Raw genomic sequence first — 22,080 nt, forward strand, 5'->3', positions numbered from 1 at the left:
AAATTCTCAATTTTGCAGCAATTTCAGCTTTGAAAGAATTTTTTTTTTACTTACGTAGAAATCCTTACTCGTTAAGTTAAATTCAACCTTTTACTTAAAAATAGCGTTAATACTTTTTTAACTGACTTGATTACCCCAAAACGACAGCTTTATTATTTCTCTTGCCTTGATATTTAAATGCTGAACCTTCAAAGCAGATAATCAACGAATAAGGCTGTCTTCGGGTACGCGCCTGTTGGTTACTGCTCGGTTAGCATTTTCATAAAACGTGTGATCCTCATTTAATGTTTAAATTCTTTTTATTGATTTAAAGTATAGGAAATATCAACTTGCATCTAGCAAAATAAATTTATTTGTTCGGCTTAAAAACAAAGTATCTTTCGAAATCAATAATTCCCAGCTAGATTATTATTTAAACTCACCTCTTTGGATGATATAAGGGAGTTATGCAACATTCATAGATTGAATATGAAAAACGTAATGCTGGTTAAGAAGAACTTTAAAATTGAGTATTCAGAAAACGTAATTCCTGAAGATTTCCTGAGAAAATATAGTTACTGATTCTCTTCACGTTTTAGTACCAGCTGTTCAATGTTAGAATGCAAAGCAACAGCGAGCAAATTTTGAAAAATACTCTTTAAAAAACATTTCTAACAAACCCTCTTTTACTTTTCTCAGGGATTATCCTTTTCCGGAACTCCGGATATTTTCTCAACTTTTATTTTTTTCCGGATATCCAAAATGTTTTCCATACAAGTTTAGGTAAATATTTTTGTAATATATTTCTCTTTTAAGCTTTATTCACTTGTTACTCATACCAAAATTAAGAAAAATTAGAAACAACTCAGCTAAAAGTAAAATTAAGAGGAATATGAGGGAAAATATATTTCATATTTTTCCGGATATTTTACCCAAACAATTTTCCTGATTTTTAAATATGACCTAGATGATCTATGTTTCTTCACTCTTGTTCGATTTTTAACTATATTTGTTAGTTTGTATCTTTACCTTGTAAACTTATTTAAGGTGGGTGATTATTCAAATTATGACATATTAATCGTAAAATAACAATTCAACAGCATAAACTTGATATGTGAATAGGGTGTGTCGTTTTTTTTTTGTTTTTGTTTTTCCCTCAATTTCAAAAATGGCAGGGTTACATATGGTAAAGAACTTTATGGGGATTCCAAATCTGCAAAAAAAAATTTTTTAATAATGTCTTGCTGGGTGGGACAGCGTTATTTTGAACAGAAAAATGACTAAAACATGACTCCCTTTACTTTTAAAGTTTGATAAAAATGAACTCTCCTTACTTTTATATTTATTATAATTAACAGGGCAAAACTATAGTTTTAAAAAAAAACATTTTTTTCAAAATTTTTGATTAACTCAACAATTGTTATGTTGAATTTTAGGAAAATTGATTATTTGGTTCAAGAAGTCATAAAAATAAACACAGAAAAGGAGTTCTTGTAAAGGATATTTTTACAAAAATGAGGCAATTTTTTCATATTTTAGACAAAAATGTTACGGTAAAGTGTGTTATTTTTTTCCTGTTTTTATCAAACTTTAAAAGTACGGGAAGTTCATTTTTGTGAGGAATTTTATGGGGAATCTGAAAAAAAAATTGTCTCGTTGGGGAAGGAGAGGGGGGGGGATATACAGGGTATAGTATATTAAATACTAATACATTTTAATAATATATATTATATAATACGGACATCTTTATTAAAATTTACATATAATTCATAATTAATAGTTTATAAATTTTATTTAAAATCTGTGAGCCCAACTAATTTTATATTCAGCATGGTTTGTGCTCATAAAACCCCTACTGATTTCTTGTGCTCTTATATATCCTTCTCGCTTCTCATGGGAATATGTTTATGCAAAAGTCTATGTAACCTATATTAAACATTAAAATCGACCCACTCTAGTATGTGAATGATCTTTTTTAAAATTTTAATAGATACAACTTCTTCATCACAATCAGAATTTCTAAAAACAACGTTTTGAATGTTAATTGAGTATCTGATTCGGATACCAACTTATTCCTCGATGTTTACTATTATTGTATCAAATGAAATGTTAAAACCCGGACTGTTGTGCAATACAGTTTAAACCCACCCAGTGCTTCGGTAAATAACCGAAGTACTACTTAAGCACTGAATTATTAAAATGTTGATTAGTAAAGGACTTTGGATTAGTTTTTTTGACTATTTGTACCTGTTCCTATGCTAAGCCAACAATATTTTCATATATAAGAGCATTGTATTGCAAAATATATCATAAAATTCAAATAAATAAAAGTAAGAAAAAAGTGTTATTGCTTTTTTGTACCATGTTTTCCTTTACGTTTATCAGACAAAATACAACTTGTTTATAAATTCGTCTCTCGGACAAAATCTGGGAGATTAGCATTTCCATTTCTGTGCGTGTTTTTGTTTTCTGCTTTTACAAACTGAGGCTTAAAGCAATATACATACTATTATAATTATCTTAAAGAAAAATTAAATCAAATGTAATTTTATCATATTTTAGTCTGCTCGAACCTTTAAATACGTATATTTTTAACATTTAAAGAAAGATGGCGTGAACTTCCTAGTTAAATGCTCTTCCGTAGTTTTCAGGGCCACCTGAAACAAAATAAGTTACCGGTTAAATCAATAAAAAATTAATAATAAAAAATACATTACTTTTCTCAACAGAAAAGAAATTAGACTTTTCATAACTTAATTAACAAATGCAATTTTTAATAGTTCAACATTACCGTTTATGCCAAACAATTTATTTTTTTTTACAACATCTTCACTTCCAAGTCTGGAAGAAACCACTGTTAGAGTTAAAAATTACAGGAGGTGAAAAGATGAAGTATATAGAGCAAGATTAAGATTGAAAGACAACTTAAAAGATTGCAAATTATATAAATAAGAAAAAAAAGATAAAGGGAGCGAATTCCACAGAACTGATGTTCGACAAAAAAAAACTAGACAAATAAGAATTTTCGGAGCACTTAGGAACAGCCACAGTAAATCATGAGACTTAAATGAATGACTAGTAACACAAGAATGAACTTTAGTAGATGACACAAGAGATGCTAGCTCTTTAGATTAGTGCCCATTATAGTATTTAAAGAAAAGAGAAAGAGAAGCAACATTACGACGATGTGATAATGGTTAGAGGTTGGCTGCAAGCGCAGGTCCAACTATGTTTACAATGCTTTTTTGCGTTTCTTGTCTAAAAGAGAAAAGGCATCATTGGAGGATACACCCCAGATATAGCAACAGTATTCCATACAAGAACGGATTTGATATTTATAAAGATAAAGAATAGAATTGGGAGTAAGAAAGTGGCAAGCACGATAAAGAGATGCATCTTTAGCAGATGCTATTTTTGCAATTGATTTGGTATATATTTTCCAAAAAAGATTGAAAGTAAGAGTTGATCCTAGAGGATGAAGGGTATATGACCAGCTTTTGATATATAGGTACCAGATTCGAGGTATTGGTACCTTTCGAGGTATAGGTACTAGCTTACGAGAGCTCCATGTTATAGCAGAAGTGAGATCCTTTTCAAGCTCAAATGCCCTAAGAATTCAAAGAGTGTTGGCTTCTTATCAAGACAAGAATAAAAGATAGCATATCAGCGAACAATGCCACCTTAGATATAAGAATTTCTGGAAGATCATTAATGTAAATTAAAAGGCCAAGGATAGAACCTTGAGGAACCCCTGAAGTTACAGGGATATAAAGAAGAATGCTGTTCATCAAGGATTCCAATTGTTGCAACCGTAAGAGCTTATGGAGAAGAACAGCACGCCAAACTTTATCAAAAGCTTTAGAAATCTCGAGAGCGATAACCTTAACCTCTCCGCACCTATCTAATGCACGTTAAAACCTATCGGTTATTACTGTTAGCAAATCAGCTGTAGAACAAAAAGGTTGAAATTTATGTTAATGATCAGAAAGTATGTTCAAGATGAGAGATTAGGTATTTGTTAATTAAAAGACTCAAAAACCTTGCTTATGATAAAAAGAAGACTAATAGGACGGAAGTTAGACGAGTCAGATCGCTCTCCAGAGTTTTTGAAAATAAGGATAACAGATGCTGGAAAACTGGATTCTGATAAGCACTTGTTAGATAGTTTTGAAAGTATCAACAGCTCCGAAGAACACTTCTGTAAGACTATAACAGGTATGTTGTCCGGACCACAAGCTGTAGAAGAGTCTAAGCAGGAAATTATTTAAGATAAAGAAGTTGGAGTGATACGGATGTCAAGCAATGGATCAACCTGTTTGTTGGCTATATCAGGTAGAAGGCAAGTAGTGGAATCAAGAGATGATATTGATGAAAAGTTCTTAGCAAAAAATTCAGCTTTATCTTTAGGCGAGATAACAAAATCTGAACCGTACAAGAGTGGTGGAATAACAGACTTGCCCGAATTATAGACACAGTTAAAAATTCTCTAGAAGCCACGAGAGCTTATTTTTTGAGATAGTATACGAGATTTTGTAATCTAAGAATAGCGGGCTTTGGCGTTAGATAAAACCAATGGTTTCTAGCAATAGTAAAAAGGCATCTGTTTTTTGGAGAATTGTTTTGCTGATAGATATGGAAGTAATGGTTTTGATTGGAAATTGCAGCAGCACAATGTGAGGAAAACCATGAAGAAAAGTAAGGTTTGACTTGGAATTGTCGAGAAAGAATAAAGGGTGATGAGTATTAAATTCACCAATAACAACGATATGTGCTGAAGGATAAAGAGAGAGGGCTAGGTCGATTTGATCAGAATTAATATCAAAAAGAGTGCAGTCTTGAGATGAAGGAGAGCGATATAGAACAAAAAAAAAGGAGATAATATAAAGTGGTACTAAACAAAAGAATATAAAAGAATAGTCTGTGGATTCAAACCTAGTTTCCCAACAAATTTGGTGAGTTGTTACGAATCGCGACGTTAGAATTATCTTGTTCTATCTTCATATTTTTGAGACTTGAGATAAAGCAATTTAAAAAAACAAAATCTTTACAACCTGGCATATAAAAACATTTTACAACTTCTGTTTTTGTCCACAACTTTTTTGCATTTAACTTAGATTTCAATACTATAGAAAAACATTTTTCTGAGGTACATAACACTCTCAATAACTCAATTTTTTTTTAAGTGGAGATAGAACAAGATAATTTTAACGTCATGGAATGTAAATGCCCAGGCTAAGCATTTGACGATTGGAGTCTTTACGAACTAAAGGAAGATAACCATCAAAACTAAGATTCAAGGTGAGACAGCTGAACCTAAATTAGTCTCACAAAGAGCAAATAGATCTGATGAACTTTGAAAGAGATAAGACAATTTCATATCCGATTTCATTTTCTTCTGTCTAAATTAGTTTTTTTTGGCTATTACCGAATTAGTATTTAAAAAGACAAATATCTCAATTATGTCTTCATTACTAGTGCAAAAGTTTAATGCTTAGTGCTGATTATTTAGCATAATTTATGCTTTTCAATTAAAAGTCGATTAAACGCCCTCCCCTTCCCTTCTGGAAAAAATCTTGTAGATTTTTGGTGCTAAATTTGGCACTTCAGAGCCAAAAAATAAAATCACACAATGGCGTACCAGTAGACTAATTTACGAACAAACCATGAAATGAACTTTTTTTTTTTTTAGGTGCCCCAAGAAGACCTAACGGTCTTGTCACATAGCACCGCAGAAGTGCATTTAACAAGGAAGTTCACACCTCCTTCCTTACCGTGACGCCATAACAAGTCCAGAGCTCGTTTCGAACCTGGATCTCCTGCTAATAAAGCAAACGCTCTAACCACTGCGCCACGGCCGCAATATCAACTTGCTATAAAGAAATTTAACTCAGGGCGCAGCATAACCGTTTTCTTTGATCATATACTTCTAAGCATTTAACTAAGCTTGTAAGTCGTTTTATACAAAAAATTATCAACATCTGCTAAAAAATGCTTGAAAGGAATAGACAATAACAAAAATAGCAGTGAAAATGACAAAGGCAGATACAATCATACAATCACGATAATAATGCAAACAAAACTGATGATGATGAAAAGACTTTAAATGTTTCTCGCGCGGTGCTCTGTGATAAAATTGTTAGGTCTTCTTGGAGAACCTTAAAAACACTATATACAGTATTGGACAAAACATTTGCAACCAACATCGAACAATGCTAAAAAGTGTTCCTAATTTTACATGTCTTAAAAACCAAACGAACTATACTACCACAGCAAACAGTTCAGGAGTCTGGAAGCATAGCATGCCATGACATGAGCAATCAGCTGTCAGGTGACAGCACACAGGCAGAATTTCGTTGACAAGTGCCATTTTTCAACGGACAAAACAAGTGCAACTTTTTTGGTTTATTTCATTTTCTTAAGTCTGGTCCGTATCAACGTCACGGAAATTTTTTAATAATTAAAGAAGTATCCAGAAGTTTCCAAAAGTTTCCCGAAGCATGCAGAAGCTTCCAGAAGTTTCCAAAAGAAGCATCTGGAAGCATCCAGTAGCATCCAGAAGTATCCAGAAAATTCAGAAGCATCCAGACGCATCCAGACGCATCCAGACGCATCCAGACGCATCCAGAAGCTTCCAGAAGCATCGAAAAGAAGCATCTAGAATCTTCCAGAACAGGTTCACACAGGTTTATTTTACTATATAAGAGACATGTAATTCAGTCAGTATATGGAAGTCAATCAGTCAGTATTATCAAGACAGTTTATCGAAGTGAGTTTTATCAAAGTGTTTTATCGAAGAACATCAATACAAGAAGTGAAATACAACAAGTGTTTCATTACATCAATACAGTCCACATCCAACCAAGACGTTGTGTTCCACAGAGCATTATTGTATCATTACAAGGTAAATGTAACACGGTAAGCCTTGAGAAGCGTGATTATTTATTTTTATTATTTTTATGACTTCAAGTGCAAAAATGGCTCCCGACAGTCTTGGATTGGAACTAAGAAAGAAAATTATTGGCGATTACGTAAGTGGAATATAACAAAAAAGTATTTGTGATAAATATCGCGTGAAAAAATGGACCGTATTAAGACTATGTTCCAAATATCGTTCTACGGGGAAGTTGGCAGCAGATAACAAAGGTGGAAGACCGTGTTCCACCACTTCTAGAGAGGATTCTATGATTTCCAGATCAGTCAAGAAGGATCCCTGGATATCATCAGTCGAGATACAAAAGCAATTAGAGCTGCCTGTATCGGACCGAACAATCAGACGACTTGCTGTTGAAGCCGGATTGTTTTCTCGACGCCCTGCAAAGAAACCACTGATTTCACTAAAAAATCAGAAGAAAAGACTCCTGTTTGCTACATCTCATATTGACTGGAATGTGCAGAAATGGCGAACTGTCCTGTTCAGTGATGAATCGAAGTTCAACATCATTGGGAGCGATGGCATTTGCTGTGTACGTCGATGGGCTGGAAAACGCTTGGATTTACGTTACTGCCATAAGACCGTGAAGCATGGTGGAGGCAATGTAATGGTCTAGGGGTGTTTTTCTGCTAACGGTCTAGGTCCAATACATCGAAACGATGGAATAATGGACCGTTTCATGTATAAAAATATCCTGAAAGATGTTATGTTACCTCATGCTGAATGGAATATGCCAATAAAATGGGTTTTTCAGCAAGACAACAATCCGAAACACATTGCAAAAGTAGTCAAGCAGTGTTTTCAAGACAACCACCTATCGGTGATGGATTGGCCACCTCGATCTCCGGATCTCATCCCAATTGAGAGCCTGTGGGAGATCGTCAACCGCAGAATTAATCGTGAAGGTGTTCGTAATAAGGATCAACTGTTTGAACAAATCCAAAAAGCCTGGGCAGCGATTCCACAAAGTTTCATTGATCACCTGATCGAATCTATGCCTTAAAGATGCAAGGCTGTGATCGACAACAAAGGATTCGCCACGAAATATTGATAGCGAAATACGGCTTGGTCAACATTTTGTCGAGTTGCACTTGTTTTGTCAGAAGGAAATCAACTTTTTTTAATACTTTTGATTAATTTATTAATTTTTGTGTACAAATTATGAACTTTGTGATGAATAAGACTTGAAGAACTTTGTCTCTAAACAGTTACATAGTTATTTCTCTAAATTGAAAAAATGCAGCACTTTTATATAAAGAAACTAAATTAGCATTGTTTGGTTGCACTCGTTTTTTCCGATACTGTGTGTATATATATATATATATATATATATATATATATATATATATATATATATATATATATATATATATATATATATATATATATATATATATATATATATATATACACATATATATATATATATATATATATATACACATATATATATATATATATATATATATATATATATATATATATATATATATTGTGTTTTTAAGGTTCTCCAAGAAGTCCTAACGACCTTATCACAAAGCATCGCACGAGAAACATTTAATTAGAAAGTTAACGCCTCCTTCCTTACCAATGTCGCTTATTAGCATATAAGTAGCCGCGATATAGCGGTTAGACACTGGCTCCAGAAATAGAGGTCCGTGGTTTGAAGCCGGGTCTGGCCAAATATGAATCATTGGTAAGGAAGGAGACGTGAACTTCCTGGATAAATGCTACTCTTCGGTGCTCTGAAATAAAACCGTCAGGACTTTTTGGAGCACCTAAATACTAATGAATTAGAAAAAAAACTGAGTATGAGCCGGCATTGAACCATAAACTTCACGGTTCTGAGCCAGAACTTTAACCACTGCGCCACGGCTGCTTGAGCTTTGCATGGTGGTTTTAAGTTGCAATGAGTGAGAATAACAAAACTATTGTACTTTAACAATGTGCAGCTGCTAACTGCTATCGTCTAAAAGTTATAAATATACAAAGTTTATAACCTCTTTAAAATGAGAGAGGTTTAACTTGGTAAGAAAGATAACCCGTATAGGATTCATTTCTAGTGTTGTCATTTGTTAAGATAAAAATATCAACAGTGTTAAAATAACTATAAGCAGTATCCAATTGTGGTTTAAAAATTTCCCGACACTTCTAGCCGAAGTAGTTACAGAAAAGAGATCGCATTTAACATCGGTTGTCTATTCAAAAAACTATTATTATTTCATTTAAACTAAAGTATATAGTTGTTTCATCAGAAAAGAGAGTTGCATTATGGATAAGATTGTAAGAAAGTTTTTCAATTTAGATGAGAAACAGCATGAAATTAATAATTAAATTTTGTGGTATCCCAGATTTTAATGGAAACGAAGGGGAATGTTGGCATGCAGATTTTGAGTGGAACGAAGTACATTTACTTCGTTACAACATTTTGTTAATTTTTGCTGACTTCTGTATGCAACAAAATACATTTACAATGCAGTACTTTTACTTTCAATATTGTTACTTTTCAGTCTTATTTTTTTACTTTATAACGTGTTTCAGAAAAAAAGTACTTGAACTTAATTGATGTGAATGAATCGTATAGAATACGCAATAGGCCGGGTGAATAAAAAAAAGTAATTGCTTTTACTCAACTGTTTTGAAGTAATCGCCCAGCTTTACGTGAATAAAAATTTGATCAATTTTACTCAAACTTTTATTCACGTAAAGCTAAGCAATTACTCCAAAAACGCTGAGTAAAAACAATTGCTTTTTTTGAATTCACCCGGCCTAATACCACGAAACTGACATAGCTACCGTTTGGCGTTAGATTCAAGCCATTCATCACGGCGCAAAGCTGCATATTGAATACGCATGATACGCAACCTAAACACAAAATGAGCGAACTGGCTTTTTGTTTGGAATACTATTCGAAAACATTTATGACAAAACGCAGCCTGACTGTTTGTATACTTTTCTCGCTCCAAACTCAACAAGAAAATGTTTTTTTTTTTCACTTCGAAAAATTATTTTTTCCTATAAATACAACTTCTCTATTTACATGTTTTCACATAAATTTATATCATACAATTATCAACAAGAATTAAAATTAACAAACGCTAAAAACACATCTGTTCTAATAAACATATTATCATCAATGAATTGAATAGATATTAACTTTTATTCCAAGATGATTTATAAACTTATTTCTTGAACATTAATGTTTGATGTATTCAATTTTACTATGCATAAAAAAACTTTATACTTTGTACCGAAAAAGTTCTTTTAACATACTGTACATTTTTACCTTTACTTAAGTAATTTGCTCTTGCTGTACTTTTTAGTTTTACTTTGTTACTTTAACAGCCAGCACTTTTACTTTTTACTTAAAATGTAACAACCCTGTTGGGCTGTCAAACTTTAATTATGCAATTATAAAGAACTAGTTCAATATTTTTTTTCACTTATTTTTTCGTCTCTTCCAAATATACGTCTTTTCCAAATATACATAAAAAAATTTATTGAGAAGTCCATCATGCCAGACTTTATTGCAAGTTTTTAATTAATTTTTTTTTTAATTTAAAGACTTAAAAACTTTTCTAATAATAGAAAGAGGCCTGATAGTCGCACGGGTTAGAGTAATCTCCTAAGCTTTTAAAATTCAAAGTACAGACGCTATTCATTTTCTTATTTAAAAGTTAACTATCAGAATAAAAAATCAATTTTTTTGATTTTCAAGAGAAAAAAATTTTAAACTTTAGTGCCAGCAGGTTAGTGGTACCAATTCAGTATAATATGCATTAAAAGTCACCAACAGCAACACAAGTCACCAAAAGTATTGGCAGATAAAAAAAAGCACCAATAGACATTTCTCTAATTCGATTGCGCAACTGATTTCTCAGCTTCAAGAAGAGGCCAATAAGGACAAAATTGTAAACAAACTATATTCGTACTAAATAAAAATGTCTTATTTTAACTCTAGCATTATCAGAATAATATTGAAAATAAGTGGAAGAGGGAAGTATTACTGTATATCATTGTATAGAAATTCATTTTATAATAACAATATAAAAAAATTAATATCGGTCTGTTTTCATCTCCCGAACCAAGAGAAAAAACTCGATGTTCACAATGCTTGGTGTAACAAAATATGTTAATCTAGACGTTAAGAAGGTGCAGATAATTTTGAAATAATGAAACACGCTAAAAAGCAGGAGTTTGACTTTAGGCCTTAGGAGATAAAAATTAGATGCAGTAAAATATCTTAAAAAAAGAAATGAAATTTAAAGCTTGTGTTCATTTAAGACAACACAAGAAAAATTACCTTGAAAATCTCCATGTAAAAGGTCAAAATAGCCAGAGTTCACGACTACGTTAAGCAATAAAAAACTTTATACATTACTGGATTTCACAAATAGTTAAAACTGTAAAAACTGTAAGCTGTTGCCATCCGAAAAAAACAATCGTTTAAAAAAGATTAGTAGTAGTTTATGAAAACTAATAGAGCTTGCCTGAAGAATATAAATTTTAAAAATAATCAACGACCAATTGAAAAATAATATTGTTAGTTACAAAAAAGATGATAAATGTTTTAACTCGTTGACTGGCATGAGATAAGAAATTTTTGGCATTTTATTTTAATATTTAAATCCTAGAAATGAACGTGAAAGTATGAAGTATTATCATCCTGAACATCATTCTAAATAAAAGTTACCCAAAGAATTGTTTACATATCCTTCATATTTTACATGTCTGGTTATAGGTGAAACATGATTGACCAACTATCAATTGACCAACTATTCTTGTTATTAACATGGCTAAGACCTTTTTAATTTAAATTTTACTTCCTGGTTAAAGACACCAAAATCTATTGTGTCAAGATCTTATTATATGGTTAAATTTGATATAGCTTAAACTTCGTTCAATACTATTTTAGTCTAATTTATATTACCAAAAGCTTAGCATGTCGTAATGTTTCAAATAGACTTATCCTAAAACAAAAGTTATTATTGACTGTTTTGAATTGGTTTGTCAAAGAAATTCAAGCCTTACAGTTCAAAGTAGTTTGTTTTCCCATTTATCTTATACCATTTTATCTTTAAAGGATTAGTTGGAATTGCTTTTTTTGGTACAATAACATTTTGTTAGTGAACTACTTGTTGGTTCTATTTCTAATATTGAAATAGTTAATGTTGCTTAAATTTGCTTAAGCCTTTTGTTATAACACGTAATGAAAGAAATCAACTATAACACAAAGAAGTTATAGAAAGTCAAACAATTGCAGCTTTACAAACTCATGTAGAATGTCCCATTTTTACTTTATAGATCCTCTTATAAAACTGTAAAAATACATGAAATGAACTATTTATTATTGAGATAAAATACATTTTTTATAAAAATACTCCAACTTATCTACAACATCTAAATAATCACATTTATCAAAATTAATGTTTACAATAATAATTCCACTATAAGTCATTTCATAAACAAACATATCTATAAACAAACATTGATTCAGTCCAAATAAACTTATTGCTATTTGGACTTGTGCATAATAGCCAAATGAGTGATTCTTCTTAAGAAATAGTTTCCCGGCAAATTATATATATATATATATATATACATATATATATATATACATATATATATATATACATATATATATATATATATATATATATATATATATATATATATATATATATATATATATATATATATATATATATATATATATATATTCCTAGAACAAAGTCCATCTGTATATATTCCTAGAACAAGTCCATCTGGACTAGCACCATAACAAGGAATGCATGGTTAATCTTATAATCCAGTTTCAACAATTTTATTATGATTTAATATGTCTTTGACATTTGTGAATTTTTTATTGTCTTCTGTAAATTGTTTTACCAAAAATTCAAAGTTGTTTTTTTTAATAGATAAACAGAAAAATTAGTAACTAAGAAGGATTATTTAATCGATTTGTCGCTATTTGTTTATATTTTTGTCCTTACTGGCCTCGTTTTAATGTTAAGAAAATAGTTGCGCAATCGAATTAGAGAAATGTCTATTTGATCAAAAACAATTTTTTTTCTGTAAAACAGTATTTTTAATGATTATATTGTTTCAAACAGTATTTTTAATGATTATATTGTTTACCTATTATACAATCATTTTTAAGTCTAATAAGACTTAAAAATGATTTTATAATAGGTAAACAATATAATCATTAAAAATACTGTTTGAGTAAAAAATCCAGTCAAGCCAAAGTTTAAAACGACAGAAACATACTTTATTAAAAAAAAAGGACTTTAAGAATACACACAAACATTTGAAGACATTTTTAGTAGAAAGTTGAGTTACATCAATGGCAATTACGAATCAACTAAAGCAGAACTAAAAAAAAACTAATTTGGAGCTTTATTAGCATCTGCTAATATCAGTTCAGGAGATAAATATTTTTCAGCAAACACCTTATGAACAGTTTTTAGCAGGTATTTGCCAAACATTTATAATATGCTTCAAATTTATTTTGCTATATAAAGTAAGATTGAGGGGGTAAATAACTAATTACTAAAAATTTCCTATTTCATAAATCTTTAGAGAAAAAAAAAACAATGCAGCAAAACGAAAACTTTCAGTAATAGTCAACAAGTACCGCCAAGTCAATACATCTAAAAAAAAAACAACATCTGCAACTAAAAAAATCGTTTAAACTAAAATAAGGCACAATAGCTATCATAAAAGTTTAAATCCAATAAAAAAAGAAAAATGTTGAAATGAATAATAGGCAGCCGTTAGCCGAGTATGCTCTTCCGCGATACTCTGTGATAAGACCGTAAGGTCTTATGACAGACCGTAAGATCTTATCTCAGGACATGTTAATAACCATTTTTTAGTTATTAAAGTTTAACTTCATGAATAAAAATAATGAAGTTTTTTCAGTTTAACTTTATTAATAAAAAAGCTGTTCCGTTTTATAATCATTATTATTCCGTTTTATAATCATTAATAAATATAAATGAAGTATTTTCAGTTTAACTTTATTAATAAAAAAGCTGTTCCGTTTTTGTACGATTTTATTTTTAAATAATATATTATCAAAAATAAAACATTTACTTTTATAGATAGAATAACCTTTAAAAAAAGCTGTACCGTTAAACTTAGCGGTATTGCCATTAACTGACTCGAATTTTACCGGTTTTGGGTAGCTTCCGTATTAGCGGAAGTCATTTTAAAATGTTCTATTGATAAAATTTTAAACAAATTTTTCCGTAGATAAAAAATTACATTTCGGTCAGTATTCGGTTAAGGCTAATTATTAATTATATATTTCACAAAGGTTCTAATTTGTATTTCATTGTCTATTTGTTTGAGATCATATACATGAACTGCATGTTCGTAATTCAAAAAAATTTGAAATTATTTATAAAAGTATAAAAGCAATTAGTTATTGTTAATTGCCGATTTAACTTTGAGGTGAAATACCAATCTATTAATAAAATAACGCAAATGGACACAGTAATTAATGAAAAAAGCGTGTGTGAATGCATCATATAATTCAAAAAGTGCTTTATATGCCGTTTGTTTGGTATGATGTAAACAAAGATATATACTTTTTTCAGTTCGGTTTATAATTTTCAACTTTTTACGATGAACTCAGCAAATAAAGCTGTTATTCAAAATCGGATTTTAAACCATCAACAAATGCAACAACAGCATATTTTTGCAAAAAAAGACATACTTCTTATTCCACAATTTGATATTGGAAACAATCAAAAGAACATTAATTGTCAAGAAGAAAATCAAGCGTCGTTAAACTTTTGTGCGTACTCATCAAAGGAGCATATTTCACAATCTTTATATGGATTGCAAAATTTTGAAAACTTAAATGACCATTCTCTAAAAAGCACCTCATGTCCTTTATACAACCTTAACAAACCCACGTTTTATAAGCAGTTAAATACTAGAGTTGCGGAAACGCCTGTTATAAAAAATCAATCTATTGACTGGAATCCCTACGGTAGTAATTTGATCAACAACTCTGAAAACTATTTAATCAATTCGGGTACAAAGTTAAGATTTATTTTTTTGTTCATACAAGCCCAATTATCTAATGATTTTTGATTGTTTATTTTTTTATTTTTTGGTTTATGAGAAAAACAACAACATTTTTTTTTAGACCAATACTGGAATAAGGATGTGAACGATCAAAAAAGGAAGCGAATATCTTATAACTGCCTACAAATTATTGAGCTTGAAAACGAATTTATGAATACGCCCTACATCTCTCGAGAACGAAGGCTACAGTTATCATCTTACCTAAACTTGACCGAGCGGCAAATTAAAACGTGGTTTCAAAATAGAAGGATGAAATCAAAGAAATTAGCAAAATTATTTCAACTTCATTCAAGTAGAGACACATGTAAAGATGAAACATGTAAAGATGAAACATGCAACAATGAACCACAATAGTTTTTTAATGTTCTATCGCCAAATCGAAATTATTCTTTAAAATTTCTTCTGTGTAAATATCATTATTTAACATATATTAATCTATTTTTATAAGTCAAATTATATCTTTATTTGTAATTTTGTTACACTTTTTTTAATTTAAAAAAAGTGTAAAATAAAAAAACGTTTAGAAAAATTATGAACATTGATTAAGTTTTTATAGTTTTTTGTTGTCTCTTTGTTTTTACATCACATTTGGTGTCTTTTTAGAAAAATTGGTGTCTAATAGTATAAAAATTAATTCTATATGATTTATGTTGTTGTTTACAATCTTTAGATTTTTCAACTGTATTTTCTAAATATTAAAAAAATAAACCTAGGTATGCGATGTATTATTAATATCTGGATGTGTGACTGCTGGGTTTATGTGTGGCTGATGGTGTTTTATATGCTTGCAACTTTTATCATTGTACTCCTCTAAAGATTTGTTGATACGCTTCGAAGAGTTTAAGTTTTATTATCATGTTTTATAATAAATTTTTTTAAATTATAAGTTTCTTAAAAGTTTCAATAATAAAATAAATTTTATAATCAAAAATAAAACCATTTTTTTTCATAAACTTGGTTTTTTACAATTTATTTAAGCAACACTTCAGATGAATGTTGACACCCTTATTATCAAGAATTGATACCCTTGTTATCAGTTTATTACAGGGTTTATACAAAGTATAGAATATTTTTTAAGGTGGTACCGCAGAAAAAAAACTAAAATCCAGATTCTAAGATAAAACTCATTTTCATTATGATTTATTATATACTTATGTTTTTTCCAATTAAAAAAAATTGAAATACTAGGTAACTATTCATAATGGCGGAAATTTACCCTAAAATATGGGCTAAAAAGCGAAATTTTGAAACCATATTTCTCAATTTATAGTTTTCTAATGAAGTTGAAACTTTGCAGACTTGTTCTGATGATAGATTTGCTCTATTTAACCGTTTAATTTTTTGCCTAAAAGGTTTCTTCAGATTTTAATGAATTTTTTATAAATATTTTGAAAAATTTGGTGCTTTTTATTTTTAAATTCTTTCTATAGGAAAAAGTAGAAAACATTATAAAAACCTATCTGTTAAATGATTCTTTAATATGTAATGAATCATTGGTGAAAATTTTAACTCTGAAACAATATTATTAGATGAGATATTATGTTTTGAAATTTAGAGTTTTCACAAAAATCATAACTCTAGAAAATTGAATGCGAAGACAAAAAAAGTTTAAAAAATAAAAACACTTAATAATCTTAGATAAATTCACCAGGTATATAAGAATTATTTGTTCTTCTTTGTCTAAAAGTCATTTATGTATTATTCCTCTAAGTCTCTTTCGTTGATTTTTTATTTCAATCAAATCTTTCCGCAACATTCTTTTTACACGATTAACATCTTGTTTAACTGATTTTTTAAGGGTAAACTTTCCAAGTAAGCCAAATGCTTTGAAAACACTACCAGATATTTTTGTAATCATATTTACTTTCAGTTGTTCAGTAGTATTATAACACTATAAAGTATAAACAGAGAATAACATTAAGTAAAACTCTTTATTTGAGTAAAACCAGTACACAGTTTTTATTACCCAGAAGACAGTTTTTTAAGCTCCATTGTAGAGATTTTTACATAAGTTTGTTGTTTAAAGTAATGGTTTTTAGATCCGAAATGCAAAGTATATTATATGACATTCAATTCAGTTAAATTCCTATGCATTTTTAGCAATAAAAAGCAAGATATATGGAGTAATACCCGTTACTAAGGTGTTTCTATAGACTAAATCTTCATACTGCCTTGTAATAAAATCTTAAAAACACTATTTTAGCACATAAAACACCTGAAAACTATATATCATTTAAAGGAGCATTAAATTTTGCACCAATTAACATTAAAAAATAAATTTTGATTTTTTCTTCAAAAATCTGTTTTTTTTCCCTGTGGTACCACCTTAAGAAAATGTAAAACATTTTTTAAGAAAATATGAAACATTTGGTTGTTAATTGAGCATGATCCAACTCATACTTTAGCATAATTGGGAAATATTCTTGTTGAAAGGAATAATAATGCACCTATACCAACAATATCTAAGTATTTTAAGTCGATGGAGTTTACTAGGAAGCGATTTAGACAAAGTTTTTGCAGGACTATTAGTCAGAACTATAAGACTCCTGACAATAACTTTGTGTTTTTAGATGAAACAGGCTTTAACTTACATACACAAAATGTTATGTTGCCTGCAAATTGTAGACAGAAACTCTTATGGCCGCTATAACTGTTAATGGTATTCTAAGCATTTAAGATAGTGGGTGGTGTCTATAATGGCAATCTTTTTTGTAATTTTATATTCAACAATTTAAGACCGTACTTCCAAACAAATCTTTATTCTGTACTAGTATTAGATAGTTGTGTATTTTATCGTCGATTTTATCGTCGAAGAATCGACGATAAAAATCGCATGACCAATCGAGGGTTTCTATTTATTTTTTGCCTCCCTGTTAACCGCAATTAAACCCAATTGAGGTAGACTTTAGTTGACTTAAAACTAATTATACTTCTATGAGCCATTTCCAAAAACTAACAATGAAGTTAGTGAAGGCCTACTTGAATTCACTTATTTCAAAAATTAATTTTTGTGGTTTGATCATGATATGAGAAGTTTCGTTTTGAAATGTGGAGCAAGGCAAGAATTTTATTAAAGTGAATGGTTTCTTATTATTTTTAGTATCTTTAAATATAATGAACTATAGTTATATAAAAGTTATAAATTTCTAAAGAATAAAAATACTTTTTATTCTGTAGAAATTTATGAACAACTTTATATATCATAAATGCACTTTTAAATATAACTAAAATGTTTTATAAACTGTTAAAAAATATTTTATATTTTCTTAAAAAAAGTTTTATATTTTGCAGAAACACTGTAATATATAGTATTGTATATGTATAACCGTCATCAGTGTATGAGGTTTCCCTGACGTAAGATGGTGACGTAAAACATTGGTTTTCAAAACGATATTGTCACGAAACCACTATTATGCTCATTCATCCAATTTTTTTAAAAGTACTTTCATGTATTATTATTATTTTTTGGAATATAACATATCAAATTGATAACGGGATATCAATATTCTTCTGAGATATTGTTAAAATAGATAAGTAATCTTTAAGTAAATGAGTCACTATGTTTATTAAATACTTGCAAATAAGTTTTAAATGACACGTATTAAATACTGAGTATTATATTTATTAGGTATTCTATATAGTATTTTAAAATTCTAATTGATTACAATGTTCTAAAATATATTTTAATATATATATATATATATATATATATATATATATATATATATATATATATATATATATATATATATATATATATATATATATAATAGAAAAATCTGCAGCTTTTCGGTTTTCTTGGAAGAGTTTAAGTACTAAAAAAGACTTTTAAGGACTGATGTAAGCATTACAACAAATACATTGGTTTTCTGATTTCACGGACGTTACATTAAACAATACATTGTTTTTTAGTTTTTAAGATTATTGCTAGATTAGCGCATTCTTATGAGGAAAAATACTAGTGCAAATAAATAAAAGAAATATGGTACGAATAGATTTTTAAAAAATGATACAAATACATGAAAGAAATGTATTTTGTGTAAAATCTTAAATCTGACTCAGTTTACGTAAAAAATATAACGACAAAATTTAAAAACCTTGTATTCTGCGACAATATTTACGAAGGTTTTTACAACAACATTTACAATGGTTTGTTTACTATGTCCTATTATGCTTTATGTTGCCAGAAACTTACTGTCAGTAATTGATGTATGTTTTATGAAAGACAAAGCCCAATCTACATTTAGCATAATATTTTTGTGTGCTAGTTTTTATAAAAGACTAAACCCAATATACTTTTAGCATAATGTTTTTGTGTGTTTTTAAATTTGTACAGGTTTAAAACTTTAAAAAATACTTTAAATAAATTAGGTGTTAAAATTTTACTTTCATCCAAGTGATTAAAGTACTCCAAAATTAAAAGTTCCGAGGGTTACGGATTTTAATCCCATAAATGGCATCAGTTAGATCTGCAATAGATTCCTAAACTTTTTCATTAGTTTTTTACTGTTCAATAGTTGAAACCATTTAACAATTCATCTTAAATCGAAGATCCGAGAAAAATCTCAAGTAAAGAATTTCAATCTCAGTTAAAGAGTCGATAAGGAGGTGTGGAATAAAATACTAAAATATGAAGTTAAAACATTAATAAGTATAAGGTAAAGTTGAGACATGGATTGCAAATGAACTATATCCTTAGGGAAGAGGGGGCACATTAGAACACTTGTTTAAAAAGATATTACAGATTTTGTAATGTTTGACAAAAAATTAATTTTTTTGCTGAAAAGGTAATTTAGGTATTCGTTCTTCAAAAAAAAGCAAAGTCGAGCTAGTTCAAATAAATTAAAGTTTTTTTTTTCTTAAAACCGAAGCTACCCATTGTCTAAAACTACCTTACAAGAGGGGTAGTTTAGGACAATGTTGGGACAGTTTAGGAAATATAATAAGAAGACAAGAAATGTTTCTTAAATCCTAACTTTTTCGTTTAGCAGTAATTATCAATAATCACAGAATCAACAGAATTATTAGGAGTAACATAATTATTCTTATAAAGATCTCAAACCATTAATGAGTTTTTTTGTATATTCAAATAAACTAAAATGAAAGTGCTATTCAATCACATATCACTCTTATTATTAAAAAGATATTAATAAAAAAACAAAGAGTGTGAATACAAAATGGATGTAGATAAACAAAAATTTTTCTATTGTTCGAATTGAGAGAATTCATAACATTCAACCAAGTTTAAATGTAGAGAAATCAAATTTGAATATCATACCAGAATCTCTTGACATGCTTTCTGTACTGTTTGGAATAGGAAGTTTAGCTAAGACTTCTGGAATTGAAACCACTTATTTTGTATATCAGGAAAGTAAAAAATATTATATCCTACTTTTTTATTCAACAAATTAACAACCAAATATTTCCATTTATTTCTTCAATTCTGCAAACAAAAGCTAACGTTGCATTGTTAACTGTTGAAGCACATTGGACTAAACAAAAATCTCCATGATGTAATGCTTCTGTTTTCAATTTTTCTGTGTACACAACAGGCTTGTCTTTAAAAGTTAAACTTATTTTATTTTGCAAACAAGAATTACTTTTATTGTGCATACAGGTAGAACAAGAGACTGTTCCAGTAATTAATTTTTTTGGGGGGTTGATATGCTTGTTAAATATTTTCTGTTTTGTGTAATTTAAAGATTCTGCTTTTGTTGGTCTTTCTGGTGTGCCTGATAAAATTATTGATCTTCCTTTTTTTCTGTCTCTTGATGTTTTCTTTCTTGGAGGTGCTTTTGGGTATTGTCTAATCATTTCAGGAAATAAAACTGGTGCAGATGGCTGTGACGGCTCATCAGTTGAGTAGCTTCAAAAGCTTTTACTATAGAATGATCACTAGCATTCTATAGTAAAATAGAATGCTAGTGACCTCTGAATAGTCAAAATCTTCATTTGTAAATACATTTCTTGAAAAAGGAAAAATACTACTTTTTTCGAACCCTGCAGTAATATTATTTGGTGTAAATGAGCGATTTTATGCAGGGGTTACTATACTGGCTAAATCATGAACTGCTATAGTTCTTCCTTGGTGATTTAACAACTTTCTAACAATTTAAATTTTTGTTCAAAAGGACCCAATACTGAAATATCTAGAGGTTGAAGTCCATGTGTACAATGCGGTGGGAATGTAAAACAATTCCTTTTCTCTGCAAAGGTTGATTGCATTAATAGTACAATGGCTTTCATGGTTATCTAGCAATAACAAAATCTTCTTTTCTTTATTGCATTTTGAATATAACTTTAAATGTTCAAGCACTCATATAAAAAGTGCTTCTGTCATCCATCCACTACTGGGATTGTTAGCAAATCCAACACAACCATTAGGTCCTCCTGTTAGCATACGCTCTTGAAATCTTGCTCTAGGATAAATAAAAACTGGTGGTATAGTGTTTCCAACTACATTAATAAAAGCACACATAAAAGCTGCCCTCTTTCAGCTATGACGTTTTGACCAACTTGCTTTTGGGCAATTCCACATCAAATCACCCAGTCCATTGAATCATGTGTCTTCCTTTTGTGTTATATTTTGACACATTATTCCTAATTATAAAAAAATATTGCATGCAAAATTTCAGCTAAAAAAGTTTAGCGGTTGACAAGATACTGCAATTTTAATACTGACCTGGTTTCCCAAAATGACCCGGTTTTCATAACACTCTGAAAAAACATTTTCCTTAAAATAATAAGAAATAAAAATGGCAAAAACATGAAAATGAACATATATAATGTTTTTTTGATGCTGAATTCAATAAATGTACTTAAAATGCTCAAATATAAAAAGAACATGCATAAAAATTAATAAAACAACTAGTTTCTATAAACCAACTTTGGGACCCAATATCTCAAAACACCCCCATCAAAAAATTTTTTTTTTGCTGTTAATATTTTCAGCTGTTTATAATCTTACTAGGCACAAAAAATCTAACTGGAAAAACAACTAAAACATACGGAACTTTAATTCCAAAGATGTATTACTTTTTCAAGAAATTCCCAAAAAATATTTGTAAATA

General features: G+C 29.5%; 1 protein-coding gene across 1 annotated transcript; it reads left to right on the forward strand.

Annotated features, from left to right (window-relative positions):
• The first annotated feature begins 14,386 nt into the window (after window positions 1-14,386).
• On the forward strand, window positions 14,387-15,805 carry LOC124808145 (homeobox protein Hox-B10a-like). The gene is made up of 2 exons (XM_065811388.1): window positions 14,387-14,957; window positions 15,072-15,805. The coding sequence occupies exons 1-2, from the start codon at window positions 14,543-14,545 to the stop codon at window positions 15,362-15,364; spliced, it is 708 nt and encodes a 235-aa protein (XP_065667460.1). The 5' UTR covers window positions 14,387-14,542; the 3' UTR covers window positions 15,365-15,805.
• Window positions 15,806-22,080: the final 6,275 nt, after the last annotated feature.

The sequence above is a fragment of the Hydra vulgaris genome, chromosome 12, assembly GCF_038396675.1.
Source record: "Hydra vulgaris chromosome 12, alternate assembly HydraT2T_AEP".
In the NCBI taxonomy this organism is placed as follows: Eukaryota; Metazoa; Cnidaria; class Hydrozoa; order Anthoathecata; family Hydridae; genus Hydra; species Hydra vulgaris.